This window comes from Taudactylus pleione, unplaced genomic scaffold (assembly GCF_031769625.1).
Source record: "Taudactylus pleione unplaced genomic scaffold, aTauple2 ptg000502l, whole genome shotgun sequence".
Classification (NCBI taxonomy): Eukaryota; Metazoa; Chordata; class Amphibia; order Anura; family Myobatrachidae; genus Taudactylus; species Taudactylus pleione.
Genome location: NW_028284904.1, coordinates 2,484,883 through 2,503,770, shown reverse-complemented (window position 1 = coordinate 2,503,770; position 18,888 = coordinate 2,484,883). Strand labels below are relative to the sequence as shown.

General features: G+C 45.3%; 1 protein-coding gene across 4 annotated transcripts in view; it reads right to left on the bottom strand.

Moving 5' to 3' along the window:
• The window catches only part of SLIT1 (slit guidance ligand 1), a 379,066-nt gene extending 365,266 nt beyond the window's left edge, over positions 1–13,800 (bottom strand). The window contains exon 1 of one of the 4 annotated variants that reach the window (XM_088449965.1): positions 13,223–13,800. In XM_088449965.1, coding sequence (XP_088306091.1) covers positions 13,223–13,398 — 176 coding nt within the window. In that variant the 5' untranslated portion in view covers positions 13,399–13,800. The other 3 variants (XM_088449966.1, XM_088449967.1, XM_088449968.1) reach the window with 3 other exon arrangements.
• Between the last annotated feature and the right edge of the window lie 5,088 nt (positions 13,801–18,888).

The following is an 18,888-nucleotide window of genomic DNA, read 5'->3' as shown; positions in this document are numbered from 1 at the left end:
TGACGGGCGTATAGCGGAGAGATTATGCAGATGTGAGTGATTACTGTATTTGCGAGTGACAGGGGCTATACTTAATCATTCCTACCTACTCTCCCAGAAACTCTGGGAGACTCCCAAATATCATGAGGCTCTTCTGGACTCCCGGACAAATAGATAAGCCTCCCGCAAGCCCCTGGCAGCCAACTGCTTCTTGGAGGCTCGATGACGCATTTGTGCTGAATTGCGCTATCGTGCCCCCACCTCTGTGAGATCTGCGGCCTGTAAGGGTCTGGTCGCTCCTATATTATTGCCCCCCCCCCCCCCCCTCCTCGTTCACAACTGCCCTCATCTTCCATGGTCGCAGGCAGTTAGGTCATTGCTGGCTCAGGCTCTGCCCCTTTATGACAGTAGGGGCCGGCCGTTCCCAAAGCTGAAGCCTCCCGGCACACAGCAATTAGGCAGGTAGTCCCAACCTCTACCACACTTCCTGCCCGCAAATGGCTACATGTGACCCTCCCTGCCCCTGCCAGTGTTACATAACAAAAAGATCAACAGCTCTGATAAGAGGGACAGGTGGCCTAATGGGAAATCCGCCACTATACTGAACAAGCAAATCTTTTGGATGAGGTTACAATAAGATTAAAAAGAGAGGGCAGACTCGGTGAGCCAAATGGTTCTTATCTACAGTCAAATGTTATGTTTCTATGTTACTATATGACTCCTGCAGGGTCCATAAGAGTGACAAGTGAGTGGAGGCCTATATGTGCTATCTAACCAGATTACAGGAGGCACAAAGTACGCTATAGATTAATAAAAAGTCCCCTCGCTTCCGCTTTTCCAAATGTGTGGGTTTACATTAAACAGGAAGAACCATTTTATTAGACAGTAGCAGTTAATTGACCAATAGAGCTAAAAATAAATTTCCTAATGTAAAAGTGCTACAAATATACATGTAGTTCCCATATGTGGCCGGAAGATAAAGTAGTTGGTGTTGGCCTGACAATAATAGCAATGCAGACGAATGCACATTATTGCTTTGAGAACTATTAAGAGTTATTTACTGACATCACTGAAAGGTGCAAATTTGCCTTAAGGCCATAACAACCAGACATTTACTGTCATTGTGTAATGTGCACCGGACAGACAAAAGCTCAGCGATCATTAGCTCCTGAGGTCTAAGTGACATTCGTACTTTTGAGCGATGTTGGTAAACAGCCCTCATTTATCTCTGACCTTTGACAGACTTAGAGGACACTTCTGCTTAAGCTCTAAAGGTGCATACACACACAACGATTTTTTGAACGATTATCGTTAACGTTTATCGTTCAATCGTTGAAAAAAATCGTTCACTTTCTAAGTTAAAACGATGAATGATTATCGTTCATACGCGTTCACGTTTGTAGTTCAGTCAGACTGACCAACTCAATGGTTGTCATTAAGGGAATATGCAAAAATCGTTTGTAGTTCAAAAAAATCGTTCATTACACTTTAAAAATCTGACAGAAAATCGTTCATAAAATCGTTCATAAAATCGTTGGTAACAAAATCGTTGTGTGTGTATGCAGCTTTGCCAATTAAATATATCCTACCACCTATATATCCTACCACCTATATAGAGCAAATGTGGGCTCCTTCTGGGTTAAGCACTGTTACGAAGTCGTGTTTATTGAATTATATAGTTATGCAGTAATCCACCCAAATCTAAGTTACTTTAAATAACCTTATTCTGTCACAGATTCCATTGATATCTATTCATATAACTATTGAGGTCATAAATGGGCGGGAATTGGCTTTCAGGTGCGTAGTGACTGGCAGCTGTCTCAGAAGTGGTTTTTCCAAAACATACCTGAATATGTAAAAGGAAAACAACAGTCTGGCTACCACTAATTAGGTACATTATGCCACAGAGGGTCATACTTACAGTGCGCCCATTACCTGCACACAGAGGCCGAAAAATGTTTTGGGCTGCATGGATATATTTAGAAAAATGCAGACTAGAAAAAATATTTGCTCCTAGTGACATCACTGAGGCACAAGCCAAGCGATACCTCATGGCTCAGTGGTGTCATTGTTTCCTGGTGAACCGATAGTTTTAATATTGGTTAAGTACACAAAAATCTCTACCTCTATTAAGGCAACGATATGTTACCATCAGTGACAACCTTTCATGCCTTTATTTCATTGTTATGTTATTGGCCATTGTGTGATCTCTCATCACCCATGTCTTCCAGTCACCAGAAATTACTCTATGAACCCAGAGGCGGTACGGTCTGTCAGCCTCCTCTGAGAGTCGAGGCTTGCCGAGGAGCCAGCTGGAGAGGGCATGCAAATGCGTCTCCTCAGAGACCCAGACAGCAGCTCGTGCCTGGTCAAAACAGAGACGCAAAGATCCCCGAGCCTGAGGAAATGGAAACCAGCAGCAATTGTAGCCACCGAGTAATCTCTGCTGATTTTTTTAATTATACCATAAGGACTGTGCGGAATTAGAATTAGAAACACAAATTCTGGAAGGGGAAGGCTGGAAACAGAAATACTACTTGATGGTAATGGGGGTAACTAGAGGTTCTTCAGATCACAGTTCAGAATGGAGCGTTGGTATCCCAACAGTCGGCATTTCAACTACCTCCTGGAATCCCGACGCCTGCATCCAGACAGGGTTGAAATACCGACAATGGTCGGTAAGTATCCTAACCCATCCCATGCCCCTAACCCTCCCCCCCCCCGCACCCTCATCTCCCCCCTAGTACCTAAACCTAACCATCCCCACTAGTGCCTAACCCTCCCCCCCTAGGGCCTAACCCCTAACCCTTCCCCTATCCCCACTACTTACCGTCGGGATTCCTGGGAGCCGGTATCCCGACAGCCGGCATTTCAACTTCCATCAGGATAACTCTCTCCTGCAATGCTTCTCCTTTTGGTATCCAGAAAGAGATATATGTATGTATAAGCAACACTAGAACACTGTGGTTCTACAACTAATCCTAGGGCAACGCACCTGCATTCCCAGAACGGTGGCGAGAGGATGCCACATGAATGCCCGGATTGTCCGTAGCAACACAACACCACAAACGGATCTTACAGAACCCATGGGTTTGCAGTTTTCTCGCATTTGGTATTTTGAATAATATGAAAACTTAATTTATCTATTTTAATTGGCAAAGAAAACCACTGTCCTACATGACAAATGCAGCATGGGCATCACACCTGTAATAGGGAGCAAAGTGTGTCTAGGGTATACGCTCAGAATGCCGACACCAGAATGTCGTCATGGTCTGACTGTCGACACACACAATGTCAACACACTGTAAATGTCAGCAGACGATTTTGGGGTTAGGTCACAGCATTGTCAACATTCCCACTTTCACAATGTCGACATTCTGGCAATGTAGACTTTCAAACCAGACTTTTTGTACAAACCCCCCATTTTTTAGGTGCATTTGGAAACCTACTGTAGACGGACATCACATAGTAATGGCGAATAGGCGCCGACAGCTAAACATGACATCTTCATTGGAGCACAAACGTAAGCTGCTTCTTTTAATCGTATAACTGCACGCAAGTAACTAAGCAAGTAAATAAATAATCCATCATAGACAGCTACAGTATCGCCAGTTTTTAGAAGGTTATTAAAGGGGGTTTCTACATTTTGATAACCTCACCTTAATAATAGGAAATAGGGGGTTGCTCACCCCAGGACCCCCCTACCCAATGCCTGGCGCCAAATCAGCTCACTAAAGCTCAGCTGCAGCTCACGTCTGGTGTAATAAGCCATCCATACCTCCTCCGTAGAGCATAGTGTGACTCAGTGTCTCAGCTGCAGCTCACGTCTGGTGTAATAAGCCATCCATACCTCCTCCGTAGAGCATAGTGTGACTCAGTGTCTCAGCTGCAGCTCACGTCTGGTGTAATAAGCCATCCATACCTCCTCCGTAGAGCATAGTGTGACTCAGTGTCTCAGCTGCAGCTCACGTCTGGTGTAATAAGCCATCCATACCTCCTCCGTAGAGCATAGTGTGACTCAGTGTCTCAGCTGCAGCTAACGCGGGCACCCGGCAGGGCTATGGAGGAGATCATTGATATATTGGGCATGTCAAACTGAAGTGAGTTTGTGTTTTTATACCTTGCCATGTAGATGATGGTCACAATGAATGGTGGCACCAGCCCAGAGCAGGTACGTTACTGAATGCCACACTCCAAACAAGTGGCCTCTCTATCTTTCCCACCGGCAGTAGTGGCCGTGATATATACTCAATGCATCTATTATACGAGTGCTGGAAGCAACATTATATAGCAACCTAAACGGAAATTGGACTCAAAGGCCTCACACCCAATGGCATCAGCTTTCATTTCACTGGCGCACGAACATGGGCGAGAAAATCCAAACCACTCTTCCCAATGACCCCATACCCACTTGTGATGTTACTTGCTTTGGGGAACTATTAGTACAGCCTAGTGAGCATGGTGCATTGGTTGTATAAATAAAGGATTATAATAAATTCATAATCCTCACGTCAGTATCCTGTGCGGCTCATCCTGACGAGCGCTTTCTCCAGCCATAATTCCATCACAGGTCGCAACCCGATAAAAATCTATTTTGGGAAATAGGGCGCTGATCTCTGTAAGCCGCACCACCTCTGCGATCCTCACAGACACCAAGGATCACAGTACAGTATGTGGCCGTGGATGCTACAACAAGAACTCAATGCACCATTATCATGGTACCTGGTGGACAAGCCCAACCCTGAATACGATTAGCCACAGCGCAATCCTGAATGAGTCAACATTTGACCTTGTACATAGGCTCATTGGGCAGGACAACTCTGTGAATGCAGTGCGATAGGTAAGTCAATGATTTACAAGCAAGCCTTGGAAGTAGGGATCTGAGAATATGCTCTGCCGCAGATGTGCAAACAAGTGTTTTGTAAAGCGTACACGTCAGCTACTCATGGTGGTGTGAGCTGAACCAATATCCCAGAGAACGCTTCCTATCAAGTTGCCATTAAAAAAAAAAAAAAAAAACACCATTGAGGCATGAGGCACAAAGTGGTATCGCTAGTTAACTAGTCATTTGACAGGGTGATCTGTACAGCTCATTGTGTGTAGGCAACAGTGTAAAGGCCCCCATACATCAGCAATCGATTGTGGCAATTTTGCCATTTGCAATCGATTGTGTATAAAAATCTGCAATGTATGGGGCTTCGCAGATCGCAGATTGCAACCAAAAAGTTATCAGAATTGTTAAATCAGATTGTCCAACATGTTGGCTTTCACAGATGGATTGGGGCTGTAAATTGCTAGTGTATGGAGATGATCAGCGGAATTGCAGACAGTTATACCCCATTTACACCAAAGCTAAAACACGGGTTATTGCAGGGTTAAACCCGGGTAGCTCCTTGGTGTAAAAGGGGTGAGGGTTGGATTCCTGGGTCGAGTGACCCGGCCATCCAACCCAGGTAACTAGCAGGGTTTAACACGGGAATGACCCGTGAAACCCTGCTGTGTAAACGGCGCGATCCGGGTCACAGTGACCTGAATCGTGGTGCATGCCTGCCGATTGGCCGGCTTCAGTGGTGCTTGGAGATTACGTCATCTCCAAGCGTCCACTTCAACGCCGGAAAAGCCGGGTCTGTGCAGACCCGGCTCCGGTGTGAACGTCGCCGGCTCGGGAAAATCCTGGGTCGGTGCCGGCTAAATTCCGGGTCTGATCCGGAATGGAACCCTGGGCCTAATTCAGACGCGCTGGCGAGCGCTGAGCGCTCGCAAGCCGGTCAATGTTGGCCAAGTGCGTATGCGCACAACAGACGCAGCTCCGTCGTGCGCATGCGCGAGACCCGAATAACAACGGCCAAGCCATCGTTATGGGTCTCGCCCCAAAGGGGGCGTGCTGTCGATGGTGAGTGACAGCACGCCCCCTTTGGTGTGCGTGCCGGGGGCGTGGCTGCCCAGACGGAGGCGTTCCTATGGGAACGCCTACCGTCTGGGGCCGGCCCCACTGACATCACTAGTGATATCAGTGGGAGTGATTTTGGCTCTGATAGAGCCAAAAGCACTCGAGGGCTTGCGGCCACAAGACCCTACTGCAAGGGTCTCGTCGCAAGCCCGATGGTTGCGATGGTCTTGACCATCGCGACCATCATTTTGGTGGCTCGCTATGGCTGTGGGTGGTCACCCACAGCTATGCGAGCGGCCAGGAGGCCACTGTTAAATTCAGAGGGACGGCCCTGATTCAGAGCGAGCGCTGTGTCAGAGCGTCCGGCTCTGAATCAGGGCTGTTCCGACCTCCGGGTCAGACCCAGAATTTAGGTGTAAAAGCAGTATTACTAGTAAAATGATGGAGCCTATCAAGATTGGCAGATCTGTGTTTGCTGAAAATGATCTGCAAATCACTGAAAAAGATCTGTAGTGTATGGGCGCAGATTGCTAGATTGGGAAATCCTAACATCAGGCAATAAATCTTCAATTTGTTCAGTTGTGGTTTTCAGATTGCTGATGTATGGGGGCCTTAAGGCGGCACATAATCATTAATCACTATACCACCAGGACCTGCTTGCTTCAGTGATTGGCAAAATTAGGACAGTCTCCCATTCACTCCTCATAAACAGGTGCTATTCATTACTGTGCAGGAGTTACAAGCGGTCCTGTAACTGCAATACAAGGGATGTTGTGTGGTACCGGTAATCACCCCATCAGCCGTATGTGCCAACGATCTATACATTTAACGTAACTGGTCAATTTCTACATTTATTTACTAATAAATCATGAACCGACACAACATTCCCCAAATAAATTAGTTACCTGGCTCCAGTGATTTACTTTATTATTAAATAAACAGTTGCTAATTGGCCAATTACCTTCAACCGTCAACAGGCGGAAAACAGGACGACAAATTCTCCACTGGATCAGAGCCTCACATAAACCTATTCACGAGATGCCAAGGTGGACTTAAACGGAGCAATTCAGAGAAATTCAACGACAACGACGTGGCTCAAAAATCGTTCAAGTTATTTTTTTTTAATTGTCGGAAGAATGGCGCTTACTGGCTTATTCATTATGTATTGGTGCAGTCCTGCGGGAAATTAGATTTTATGCTCGCTGCAATTTTCTGCGGCTAACACTAATGCACCTGAGCAATTCGCTATTCCTCCGGTACTGGGACAACTGCTCCAAAAAGCATCTGTCCCGCGTTCCCTAACGCTGCCAAGTTCGCCACTGACAGGCAGCGTAACTGCGCAATCATGAATTTTAGTTCACAAGCGCGCACAGAGAGGGTCGGTGGAGGCATCTTAATGGATCCCTCTCCGCACTCCGGATCTTTTTACTATAGGAAGGAGCAAGGCTCAGCGGGTTAACGCCATTTGAAGATGGCGTCAGTACCATCAAGCTCCAAAATCATTCAAGTGAATGATGAATGGGCCTGTTACATAAAACATGCGGAGACTACTGTTTCCGCATGTATAACGGACCTGACCACCTTAAAAAATAGGCCCCTCAGAGGCTATATGAGCACTTTAGACTGTAACGAGTAGCACATCCAATCATGAAGCATCTAAAGACAGACGTGAATTACGCTGGCCACACATCCCGCCTATCGCATTGTCCAGTTCATTCAGCTGGGTAACCTATTTAAATGCAAGCTGGTCATTCAGCAGTCTTCTAGCATACCCCTAAATTTCCCAATACACTCAATATCAATTTGGATGTGATCATTACAGGGCCTTGCGGTGAAGCAGTAGATGCAATTTAGCTATATTCATTGCTTAAACATCACTAACGTATTCTGCAAAGTGACAACTATGTATGATGTAGCGGGCATACAGCTGGTATTTACGAGAGACCCTGGTGAGTTAAGGCTGTTTCAACTTAAGACTGGCAAGTGTGACATAACAGACTTTGAATTCAGACTTTGCTCTGGCAACAAACAGCATCGTTTAAACGATTTCTCTGCTTGGAAACAAATCAGCTTATGACAAGTGATTTAATTCCAACATAGGCCGTATTCAATTTGGAGCGAAAAGCCGAGATCGGCAAAAATGTTTCGCCGATGACGTCATTTCGCCAGGTGGAAGAGTATCGCCGTATTCAATTTCATAGACTTTCCGCCTAGGTAGAAAGTCAATGCAATGTAATAGGCGAAAAAGTTTTACCTATGAATAGCAGGCAGCAAAAAGTGCAGAATTGGGGTTTTGGGGTGCAACGTTGCGGGAACCCCTGCAGCCTTCAGACAGTCCCCCAAAGGTAAACTGCATCAAAAAAATCTTAAAAAAGACTTACGAACACCCATAAAAAGGACTTTCATTTTGGGGTGCGAAAAAAAAAAAAAACAAGGTTGGGGGACAAAGTAAAAAACTAGCGAAATAGACTCCAGGGGGGTCCCCAAGTATGCCCCAGGTGTTTTTTGGATTGCCGGTGCTTGCGGCAGGTGGATTTTTCAAACCCCACTTTAGGAACTTTTAAACATGCTACCCCCCATTTTCAAAAAACCTGCCAAATGCTATTCTTCACCACTTCTGCAAAAACATTATATAGCACCAAATGAGACCATTTAAAGTGGCCAAATACCTTCAGCAGGGCTATTCAGGGGTACCCATAGTGAACCCTCATGTCAGTGCATCTTTTGGGGGGTGTCAGGCTGATTTCCCCAAATCTGACAGGACTTTTCGCCTGTTTCAGTTCCGCCGGGTGCCGTTTTCGCGTCCTTTCAAATTGAATACGGGGATAAGCGGGGAAGCGCGCGATACTTTATCGCCTGCAAAACACGTGATGTAGGCGAAAAGTCTGGCAGGCAAAAAAGTATCGCGGGTGCGAAACATATTGAATAAGGGCCCAAGACGCCTATACAGTACGTAGATTTTTTTTTTTTTTTTTTAAAGCAGTCGACCACACAGCCAAATGATGTGTTAGGTAAACTAGGCTTCCGCCTAGGACGTAGGGGCCACTAAGGGTCCACAACTACTATAACCCATAATTATGTTTTATGTCATGGGTTATTTTTTTGACAAATGAAGATTAGAAGCGGGCCTATACCATTACTTTGACTCAGCCCGCCCCCCCTGTGGTATTAACCAAGGTCTCATGGATCAATCAGATTTGGCTAACGGGGAGAGATTTGGACCACTCTGCTAAGAGCTATAGCCCAGAGCAGGAAAATCACTTTATAACTCCTTGTAGTCAATAACACACACAAAGGACTCTAGCACTACAATACTACGGCTACACTTTAACACTTTCCCAGGAATAATTCTCTGCAATCTGCACACTGCGATCCATTATGGGCTAACATCCTTTTAATGTAAAAACGTAATTATTCTGTGCAAATAATTACATGGCTTCTCTCCTCTAAGCCTAGAACAGCCCATAAGAGTTAATAATGGACATTTCATTAGATGCAGCTTGAAGTTCCCCATCCGCATCTCACATGCACACACGGCCTCTGCAGAGCATAAATGCATGTCTGAGCGTAAGACATATTTTCCAGATGGTCTGGCAATTGAAAGGCAGGAAATTTCAGAGTGAGCTGCTATCTAAATGATCTAAACATAGGCAGCGCATAATGACTTGGACGGAGGCGAGGAATACCGCTGCACTTGACTGAGAGCCTTTGATAAGATAAGGCTCCCAGAAGACAGGATAGGCCCCTCTACCCTCTTGCAGGGTCCTGCGATGAAATGGAGAAAGAAAATGGGATGACTTTCACGCCTCAGTGCCAAAGACCTTGTGGTTTTCATTAAACTTCTCCATCGGTTTCATGGAATTCATCAAAGTTTTAAACTGGTCACTAAACAGTCGTCAAAATGATTCCAACATGGACTGCTTGGGGGTATGCAGTGAGAAAATCAACTCAACTTGTGTTCAGTGTGAGAAATAATCCGATTTACTTGTTGGGGGAAATATGCAGCAATAAGGTGTTGCCCATTAGAGTTCAATTGTGCAATCATTAATACAGGAACATTACATTACAGGCAGACATTTGCTGTCCTTATAACAAGCTTCAAGAGATTGCTCTAAATTACATCTATTAAGATAACTAAAAACCACAGGTGCCAGCTGTACATCGTTATGTGCCCATATTTATTTCATTAGGATAGATAAATAGACAGATAGATAGATAGATAGATAGATAGATAGATAGATAGATAGATAGATAGATAGATAGATATGAGATAGAAAGACCGATATGAGATAGATAGATAGACAGATAGATAGATACTGTATGTGATAGATAAATAGATAGCTAGACAGACAGATATGAGATAGATAGATAGATAGATAGATTTGAGATAGATAAATCAATCTGAAATAGATAGATATGAGAGATGAGATAGATATGAGAGATTAGATAGATAGATAGATAGATAGATAGAAATGAGTTAGATAGATAGATAGATAGATAGATAGATAGATAGATAGATGAGTTAAATAGATATATATGAGTTAAATAGACAGATAGATAGATAGATAGATAGATAGATAGATAGATAGATATGAGTTAAATAGATAGATAGATATGAGTTAAATAGATAGATAGATAGATAGATAGATAGATACTGTATGCGATAAATAGATAGCTAGATAGATATGAGCTAGATAGATACGAGATAGATAGATAGATAGATAGATAGATAAATTTGAGATAGATAAATCAATCTGAGATAGATAGATATGAGAGATGAGATAGATAGATAGATAGATAGATATGAGTTAAATAGATACATAGATAGATGATAGATAGATAGATAGATAGATAGATACTGTATGCGATAAATAGATAGCTAGATAGATATGAGCTAGATAGATACGAGATAGATAGATAGATAGATAGATAAATTTGAGATAGATAAATCAATCTGAGATAGATAGATATGAGAGATGAGATAGATAGATAGATATTAGATAGATAGATATGAGTTAAATAGATAGATAGATAGATAGATATGAGTTAAATAGATAGATAGACATATGAGATAGATAGATAGATAGATAGATAGATAGATAGATATGAGTTAAATAGATAGATAGACATATGAGATAGATAGATAGATAGATAGATAGATAGATAGATAGATAGATAGATAGATAGATATGAGTTAAATAGATAGATAGATAGATAGATAGATAGATAGATACTGTATTAGATATATAGATAAGATAGGAGATAGATAGATATGAGATAGATAGATAGATATGAAGTTTGTTTATTCACTGATTTATTTAAAATAGTATCTATATAAATCCCAAGTACACACACAATGTATATTTATAAGTGAACTACATTTGCACATTTAGTATTACACCTGCTGTCAGTCTGATGTAGCCAATGTCTGACTTTCTTTGAACAGTGATCACTCACAAAACAAAATATATTTCAGTCCTATAGTGTTAACCAACATGGGGCAATCTGTGGGCCGCTCGGCCAGTGCTGGATGGATGCAGACAGAGGTCTGAGCTATGTTATGCTAACTTCAGGCCACCTACTAGAACCGGATAGGAAGTGTCACGGAGGGGTGGGATGTGTATAAATGTCAAATAAAAATAATATCAGATTACTGTATAGAGAACAGACATCAGAGCCGTGTCATTCATTCTACTTCATATGGGCTATAAGAGATGGATGGCGATATGTCCCAACATCCAGGACCTGGTGCCAACGTGCCTAAAAACAGCTTTAACATATCTGTATTTAAACAGTCATGTAAAATCAGGCTGGGAGTAATCCCGCCACACGTGTTAGATACAATGGCATCTAAAACTAAGGGAGAAATGCAATCTTTACATGTTCTCGCCAAAAGAACCCCAACTGTGTGACTTGTGAGACCCCCGGGGTTGTCTCTTACTAGCAGTACCCATTACAAGCATGCTTTGTCTGCTTTCTGCTGTTATATGGAAGAGCTAGTTATGCAACAATAAGCAGGGCCATTATATCTCATTTCACACAGTACTGGAGGCAGGAAAGATAAAGATCCCTGTATTTAGCTTGTGCACTAAATAACTTTTACGCAAGGTTCTACAAGCTGTAATTATATTTTTAATAATGGATGAGCAGAAGCGGATTCCAAATGTGAAAGCACTGGTGCCACGCTGTGTATGTCATAATAGGTTTGCAATATTAAAAATGTTCATAAATGTAAGCAGTAACAATACCGAGTGCATGTAGGGAAGATATATAATAAATATATAGGAATATACATGCATATTGTAAAACGCAACGGAATGTGCTGTCAATAATAATAATACACACACGTATATATATATATATATATATAATATATTTTATATATATATATATATATATATATATATTTGACAAAGCATAAGGAATCATATCAGCAACTATGTCTGGCCAGGGCACTGCCAGCTTTTGCCAAGTGGCTGGGGGTTGTGGATCTTGCTCCCTTACACCAGACCACCAGCTGCCTCATGCCCACTATACCCCTGGTCATGAAGCATGTACTGATGATGAATAATGTTCTGTGACTGCTATAACTGGAAGCATCCACTGACTGGAACCTTCTTGGAAAGCATAACTGCCAAAGTTCTGTTCCCAAACGTACGCATTCAATAACCAAGTCCGTAATCCCAATACATCATGCACAAGTTACATGCGGTCATATCCTAAGCTTACATAGAAAACAATAACATCAATCTCTATAAAGCCACTATCTAGTGATGTTTATAACGACTTTGAAGTGCAAGATTCATTCATTGCTCTTGTGCAGTCATTGGCAGTGCCCAGGACCAAAGGGAATCCAGTATACCCTGACATAAAATCTTATCAATCCACATAATAAGAGAGTGCAATTAGATAACGGAGTTCCTTAATGATAGACGGTTTGTTTTTATTTTGTTTATTTTAAAATATTTGACATAATAATAAAATTGGGGCACAGCATAACTAATAAACGTACCAGCACAGAAGTAGGTAAAGGGCATTTACTAAGCGGAGGTGTGGTGCAGGGACAAAGTTGAGAGTTACATTAAAACATCTGCTGCAGTTTTCTCAAAATAGGTTATAATAATAATAATAATAATAATAATAATAAATAAATAAATAACTAAAACTAACACTGAAAATTAATTGTTACCTATGTTTCAAAACAAAATGCATTTGTTTATTTGCTCGGCATAGATACAATTATTTTTCACCAATAAGCCAAAAACAATAGACATATTCTAGCAAGTAATATATATATATATATATATATATATATATATATATATATATATAAAGGTGTCAGGTCACACTTACAGTCTCTCTGTGTTCCTTGGGATGTTCTTTGGCACCATTTTTAGTCCCAAACCATGACAATCCACTGTGGTCCCACTACAGGTACACAAGGCTGGGCACCCATTGGCATACACTTGGCAGACGCTGCTCCATGCCAGGAGCCACAAGGAGAGGGTAGAACATCCCCTAAGAGCCATGCCTGGGTGAGATCCCCTCTTTTGCGGAGTGCACTGAGCCTTTTAAAATCATCCACAGGATCCCGCACAGGATTCCAGGGTACTTTCCAGATTGCTGAGCAAATCCCAACGCGGAAGAATATAAAAAAAAAAAAAAAAAAATCTAAAATGAAAATCTAAATAAAAAAAATACACACACACAAAAAAAAAAAAATTGCAATATTTGCCCAGTACTTGAATGGCACAGGACTCCGTTTTGCTTTGAGCTGCTGGAGGGAATTGCTGCTCTCACAATGCAGCCAGCACCTTGTAATTCATAGGAACTGGTTTCTTTGCACTAAAGTCTGCCCTGGTCTCTGTGTGTCTGGAGTTCTCCCTGTACAGCCAGCTCTCTCTCTCTCTCCCTCTCTCTGTGTCTGAGGCTTGGTACCAGCAGAAATAAGAGGCAGGGAAAACACACAGAGGCACCTAACAGCAGTCATCCATCAATTGAGAGAGACACAAATATCAGGCCTGGCTCCTCCCTGCTCCCTCCTCTAGGCTCCAGTCTAGTGTGTGCAGGGCTTTACCCCCCTACAGTACAGCAGGGGAGAGGTGGGGGCTCATTGACAAACTAAGCAATTACAATGGCTTTCAGGCAGCACAGACATACTACGCTTTTAACACTCAGCACGTTGTTAAAAATAAGACAAATGGCAAAAAAAAAGGCATACCCCAATACCTCAGAGCTGTTTTCAGCAGAGACAGAGGGGCAGGCTTAAGAAATACACGCTGCAATGAAAAATACTTTTAAGCTGAAACTTTCATAGGAACTTCAGAGACCTACATTTACCTAGTGCGGTAAATGCAGGTCTCTGCATTTACCGCACTAGGAGATGGCATCAGCCAGCCGTTCGCTATATGTAGCTCAGAAAGATAGTATTTCTCGTTGCTATACACGAAGGTGTATGTGGGAACTTACAAGAGGATTTGTTTATTTGGGGGGTGGTTTTTGAGGGACAGCTGGGATAATGATGCCACTAAGGAGAAAGTATTAGTGGTGCATGGGTCCCACCAGCGATGTGTATTCACCTGCGTCAACACAGACGCTGTCGTTTGGCGTATTGGCCGCCATGGGGTAAAAGACCACAAGGGAAGATGCAAACTGAGTTTGCCCCTAAAATGCCAGATAAATACATGTCAAAATATAGGGGCCTATGCAGAGTCGAACCAAAGTCATTTTAGCGGGTGTATTTTTCGTGTATTCACAATGCACATGCTCCAGAGCTAATCGTACACCTCTATGGCGGTCGATGAGTCATGTGCAAGTCCGTCGCACTTGTGGCTGAAAGCGCGCGCCTGGGTGATCACAGGGTGTTTGCACATAGATTACTTTAAATGAAAGCTGGTAGCGGGCGTGCTGGCAGAGTTATTTTATTATTTTCTCTCATTTATAAGACAACGCAAGGTTTCTGTAGCGCCATACAAAGGGCGGCGCACATGTGAAGATATGTCTGTTTTCAGAGGCATCTGTTACACCAAGGACAGGCCTGCTGCAACGCCCACGCTGATAACGATGGCGGCTATGTAACCAAGCGTACGTGAAGGGAACTTTAAAGGTCACGTGGTGGGGGCCATCCTCCAGGCGCCCGGCGGGTACACATAGCAGGAGCTGTACATTGACGCACTGCCCCTGGTGCCCACCGATGACCTCTCTAGAAAAGTCAGGACTGCAGCTACAACATTAAGGTAAAATTATTTCACAGTTCAAAAGAAAGACGTTAGGCTACTCTGGGACAAACCACGTTGCACTGCAAGGGGTACACGTACACGTACATGTATTATCATTGCGTGCAGGGTAAATACTGGCTGCTTGTGCATGTAGCCCACAGATGCTGGACAGCTTTAATTTTACCCTACAACATAGATTAGCGTTTGGACACGCCCCTCTCTCTGCACATTTTGTGCCCGGTTCTGATTTGCACACAGCAGCCCCTATTGATGGTCGCCAGTCTGTGACTGTATGCTAGAAAGTCCTCCCCTTCTGTACATCATTTTGGCCGAATATACAAGGACTGAGACGCTCACTTTTAGCACCTGTGCGTTCTGTAATACAGATCGGTGCGTCCTTATACGGCGCCATCGGCCGCACCATCGAAACCTGCACCAGCCCTATGGCAGGTGCAGTTCCTCTGTCTGACTACGGCCTCCTAAGTTTGCATCTGGGAACGCAGCCGCTGGCATTGACACGCCTGTGACACTCCCATAACGCACCCATTGTTGCGTGCACTACTAGCCACCAGGGCTGCCATCAGAAATTTTGGGGCCTGGCACTGACAAAATAGGCCGGGCCCCCCGGGGTATAGGGGACACTTGAGTGGAGTTGTGGCTAATGTGGGTGGAGCTACTTCAGGGATGGTGCATCAATTGGTGTGTAAATCAGGGATGGCTAGACATGGTAGACTGGATATTATGGGGGGCACAGGGCAGGGAAGGATGGTTTGGTCTGGGGGGGAAAGGGCAGGGAAGGCCGGCTGGACTAGGGGATAGGCAGAGCAGAGAAGGCTGGCTAGACATAGGGGTGCCGCAGGGAAGACTGGCTGGACTAGTACAGGGAGCACAGGCTGGTTGGCTGGACTGGAAGGGGGAGGTAGTGCAGGAAAGGCTGGCTGGACTGGGGGGTGGGCAGGGAAGGAAGGCTGGCTGCACTGGAGGAGGGGGCAGGGAAGGAAGGCTGGCTGGACTGGGGGTGGGCAGGGAAGGAAGGCTGGCTGTACTGGGGGAGGGGGCAGGGAAGGAAGGCTGGCTGGACTGGGGGGTGGGCAGGGAAGGAAAGCTGGCTACACTGGGGGGGTGGGCAGGGAAGGAAGGCTGGCTGCACTGGGGGGTGGGCAGGGAAGGAAGGCTGGCTGCATTGGGGGGGTGGACAGGGAAGGAAGGATGGCTGGGAAGTAGAGGGCTTAGGGAAGGCTGGCTGTATTCGAGTGGGGGCACAACACAAACATACAATTACCTGAGAAAGGGGACAGGGTGGCAGCGGTGAGCAATGCATCGGGTGGCAGGCAGAGAAAAAGCCTCTGCATTGCGGCATTAGAAGTATGGAGCTGGCTGTGATTGGCTCGCGTAACGGCAGCCAATCAGGAGCAGCCGCTTCTGATTGGCTGCTATTCCGCAAGCTGTGATTGGCTTGCGGCCAGCTGAACACTATTGAGCTAGCCGCGAGCCAATCACAGCTCGCGGAACAGCAGCCAATCAGGAGCGACTTCTCCTGATTGGCTGCCGTTCCGCATGCTGCGATTGGCTCGCGGCCGGCTCAATATAGCAGTGCAAATGCAGCAGCACCGATGCTCTTCCTCGCCGCTACCACCCGGGCCCCCTATCTCTCCGGGCCCGGGACAGGAGGCCCGGCAGTCCCCCCCTGATGGCGGCCCTGCTAGCCACCTCCCAGTCACTGCCCAGAAACGCCCATCACTTTTCTGCAACATTTCTGATACTGTCTGTGCCATTCGGAACAGCTGTTTATGCGAACACCCTGTGTAACGTTTGCGCCGTAGGAGTCTTCAGAAATTTTTGCACATGCCCAGTTGCAAACAAAAGCTCATCTAGAACCAGGCACTTTATAATCTGCCCCACCGGCAGCTAGGTACACCCTAGACGATTTCTCCAACAATATGACGAACTGAACTGACATATGGTTCAGATCGTCTAGTGTGTAGGCACTATGGAGCTCATTCAGAGACGCTCGCTAGATGCGTCCGCTCCACCTAGCGTATGCAAATCCAGCGCACGCCGAGCAAGGCAGGCGATCACACGGCAAGGCATTAGCGCGCCCACTATGTCTTGGCGTGAGATCACTTTGTGTATGCTGACGCCCACTTGCGAACGTCATCTCCAGGACGTGCATGAAACCATTAGTACATCGAGCACCATCGGATGCGATCGCAGCGCAGGAGGCTGACTATACCTTGCCGCATGCCTGCGATTGCTTCAGTGTGAAATACAACCAGGAGATGTGTACTATGACGCTGCCTCTTAATTATGCATACCTCTGAAACGGTGTTGAGGCGCTCAGGCACGCCTGCGTTCACACCACCACACCCCCGTGTTTCTAGTGGCCTGCCCGCAAACGGCTTCTCCTGTCACTCGTTCAGCTGGACTGTCTATGCCGGGGCGAGCGAACGCTTCTTGATCTTTCGCAGTAGTTTACGCACGTGCATTGTGATGCATCCGCATGCGCAAATTGCAAATATTGGCCAGGTATGAGCGGTCGCATCCTAGCGAGAGGCTTCTAGGTGCGCTCCCGCCGTGACATCGGGGTTGTTCCATCGGCCGTGCATGCACGTCAGATGGAGCGACCCGGCTGGCGATGCCAGGAAGGTGAATGGTGCAGGTCAATGATGTAGCGAGCGGTCGGACACCGGATCGGGCAGTGTGCACCGCCCGCCTGATACATCGTTCCATCGAACCGTCGGATTGTATGGTCGAATAATGTGTTACTCTTTTTTTGCTTTGCTCCCATCTCAGAATCAGCCCCAGAGTGTGGATGTAACCATTTGTGATCAAGAAAAGCACATTAATGGCCATTGTAGGACAACCTGTAGTGCTAAGCCCCCCTGGTCCAGTGTAACAGAGCCATGTATAACTCAGCACAGCTGCCATTAGATTTGCTTCACAGCACAATAAGATGTGTACATTGCTCAGTTGAAACGTAGCTCCCACTTTGCCTGTGCGATCTATGTAGTGCATGTGCCGTTAGCCAGTGGCCGTATGTAATCATATAGTGTATGAGAGGCTTTTACTTCTCAGCAGCCAGGACAGGGCAGAGTGTCTCCGCCTGGTGGGCTGCAGAGGCCCTGCACACAAACAGCTGTCCCAGAGCATCACATACATCAACTAACACAACTGAGACTCACAATGTTAAACACTATGGGCCTGATTCAGACCCGCTCGCAAGCGCTATGCGTTTGCGAGCGGGTCGATGGGCGGGCAGTGCGCATGCGCCGCGTGCGCAAGCCCCGGAGCGAGCGAGAACTTCACTCGCTCGGGGCTCGCGGCAAAACGGGGTGGCTGTTGGTCGACAGCTCGCCCCATTTTGAGACGGGCATGGGGGTGGCTGGCCAAACGGAGGCGTTCCCGAAGGAGTGATGTCAGTAGTGAGCTTCCTGCTCTATTAGAGCAGGAAGCTCACTGGGGCTTGCGGGAACGAGACCCTACCACAAGGGTCTCGGCGCAAGCCCGATGGTCGCGACCATCACCTGGCCGTTTTTTTTATTTTTTTAAAAAGCTACCCCCTGATTCAGAGCGAGTGGCTCTGAATGAGGGCCTCTGTCATCTTTTCAGTAGAATTGAACACATACAGCCAGATTTCATTTTAAAATGTTCTATTTTGAGTTTTGAGTGAGTTCACATTCGATTTGCATCCGGTTTTCACTCGATTTTGCCTTTGGAGATTTACTAAAGGCAAAACAGAATTCCAAATCGAACATTAAACCGAATCCCACTCGAAATCAAATATCGGCAAAACATCTGTAC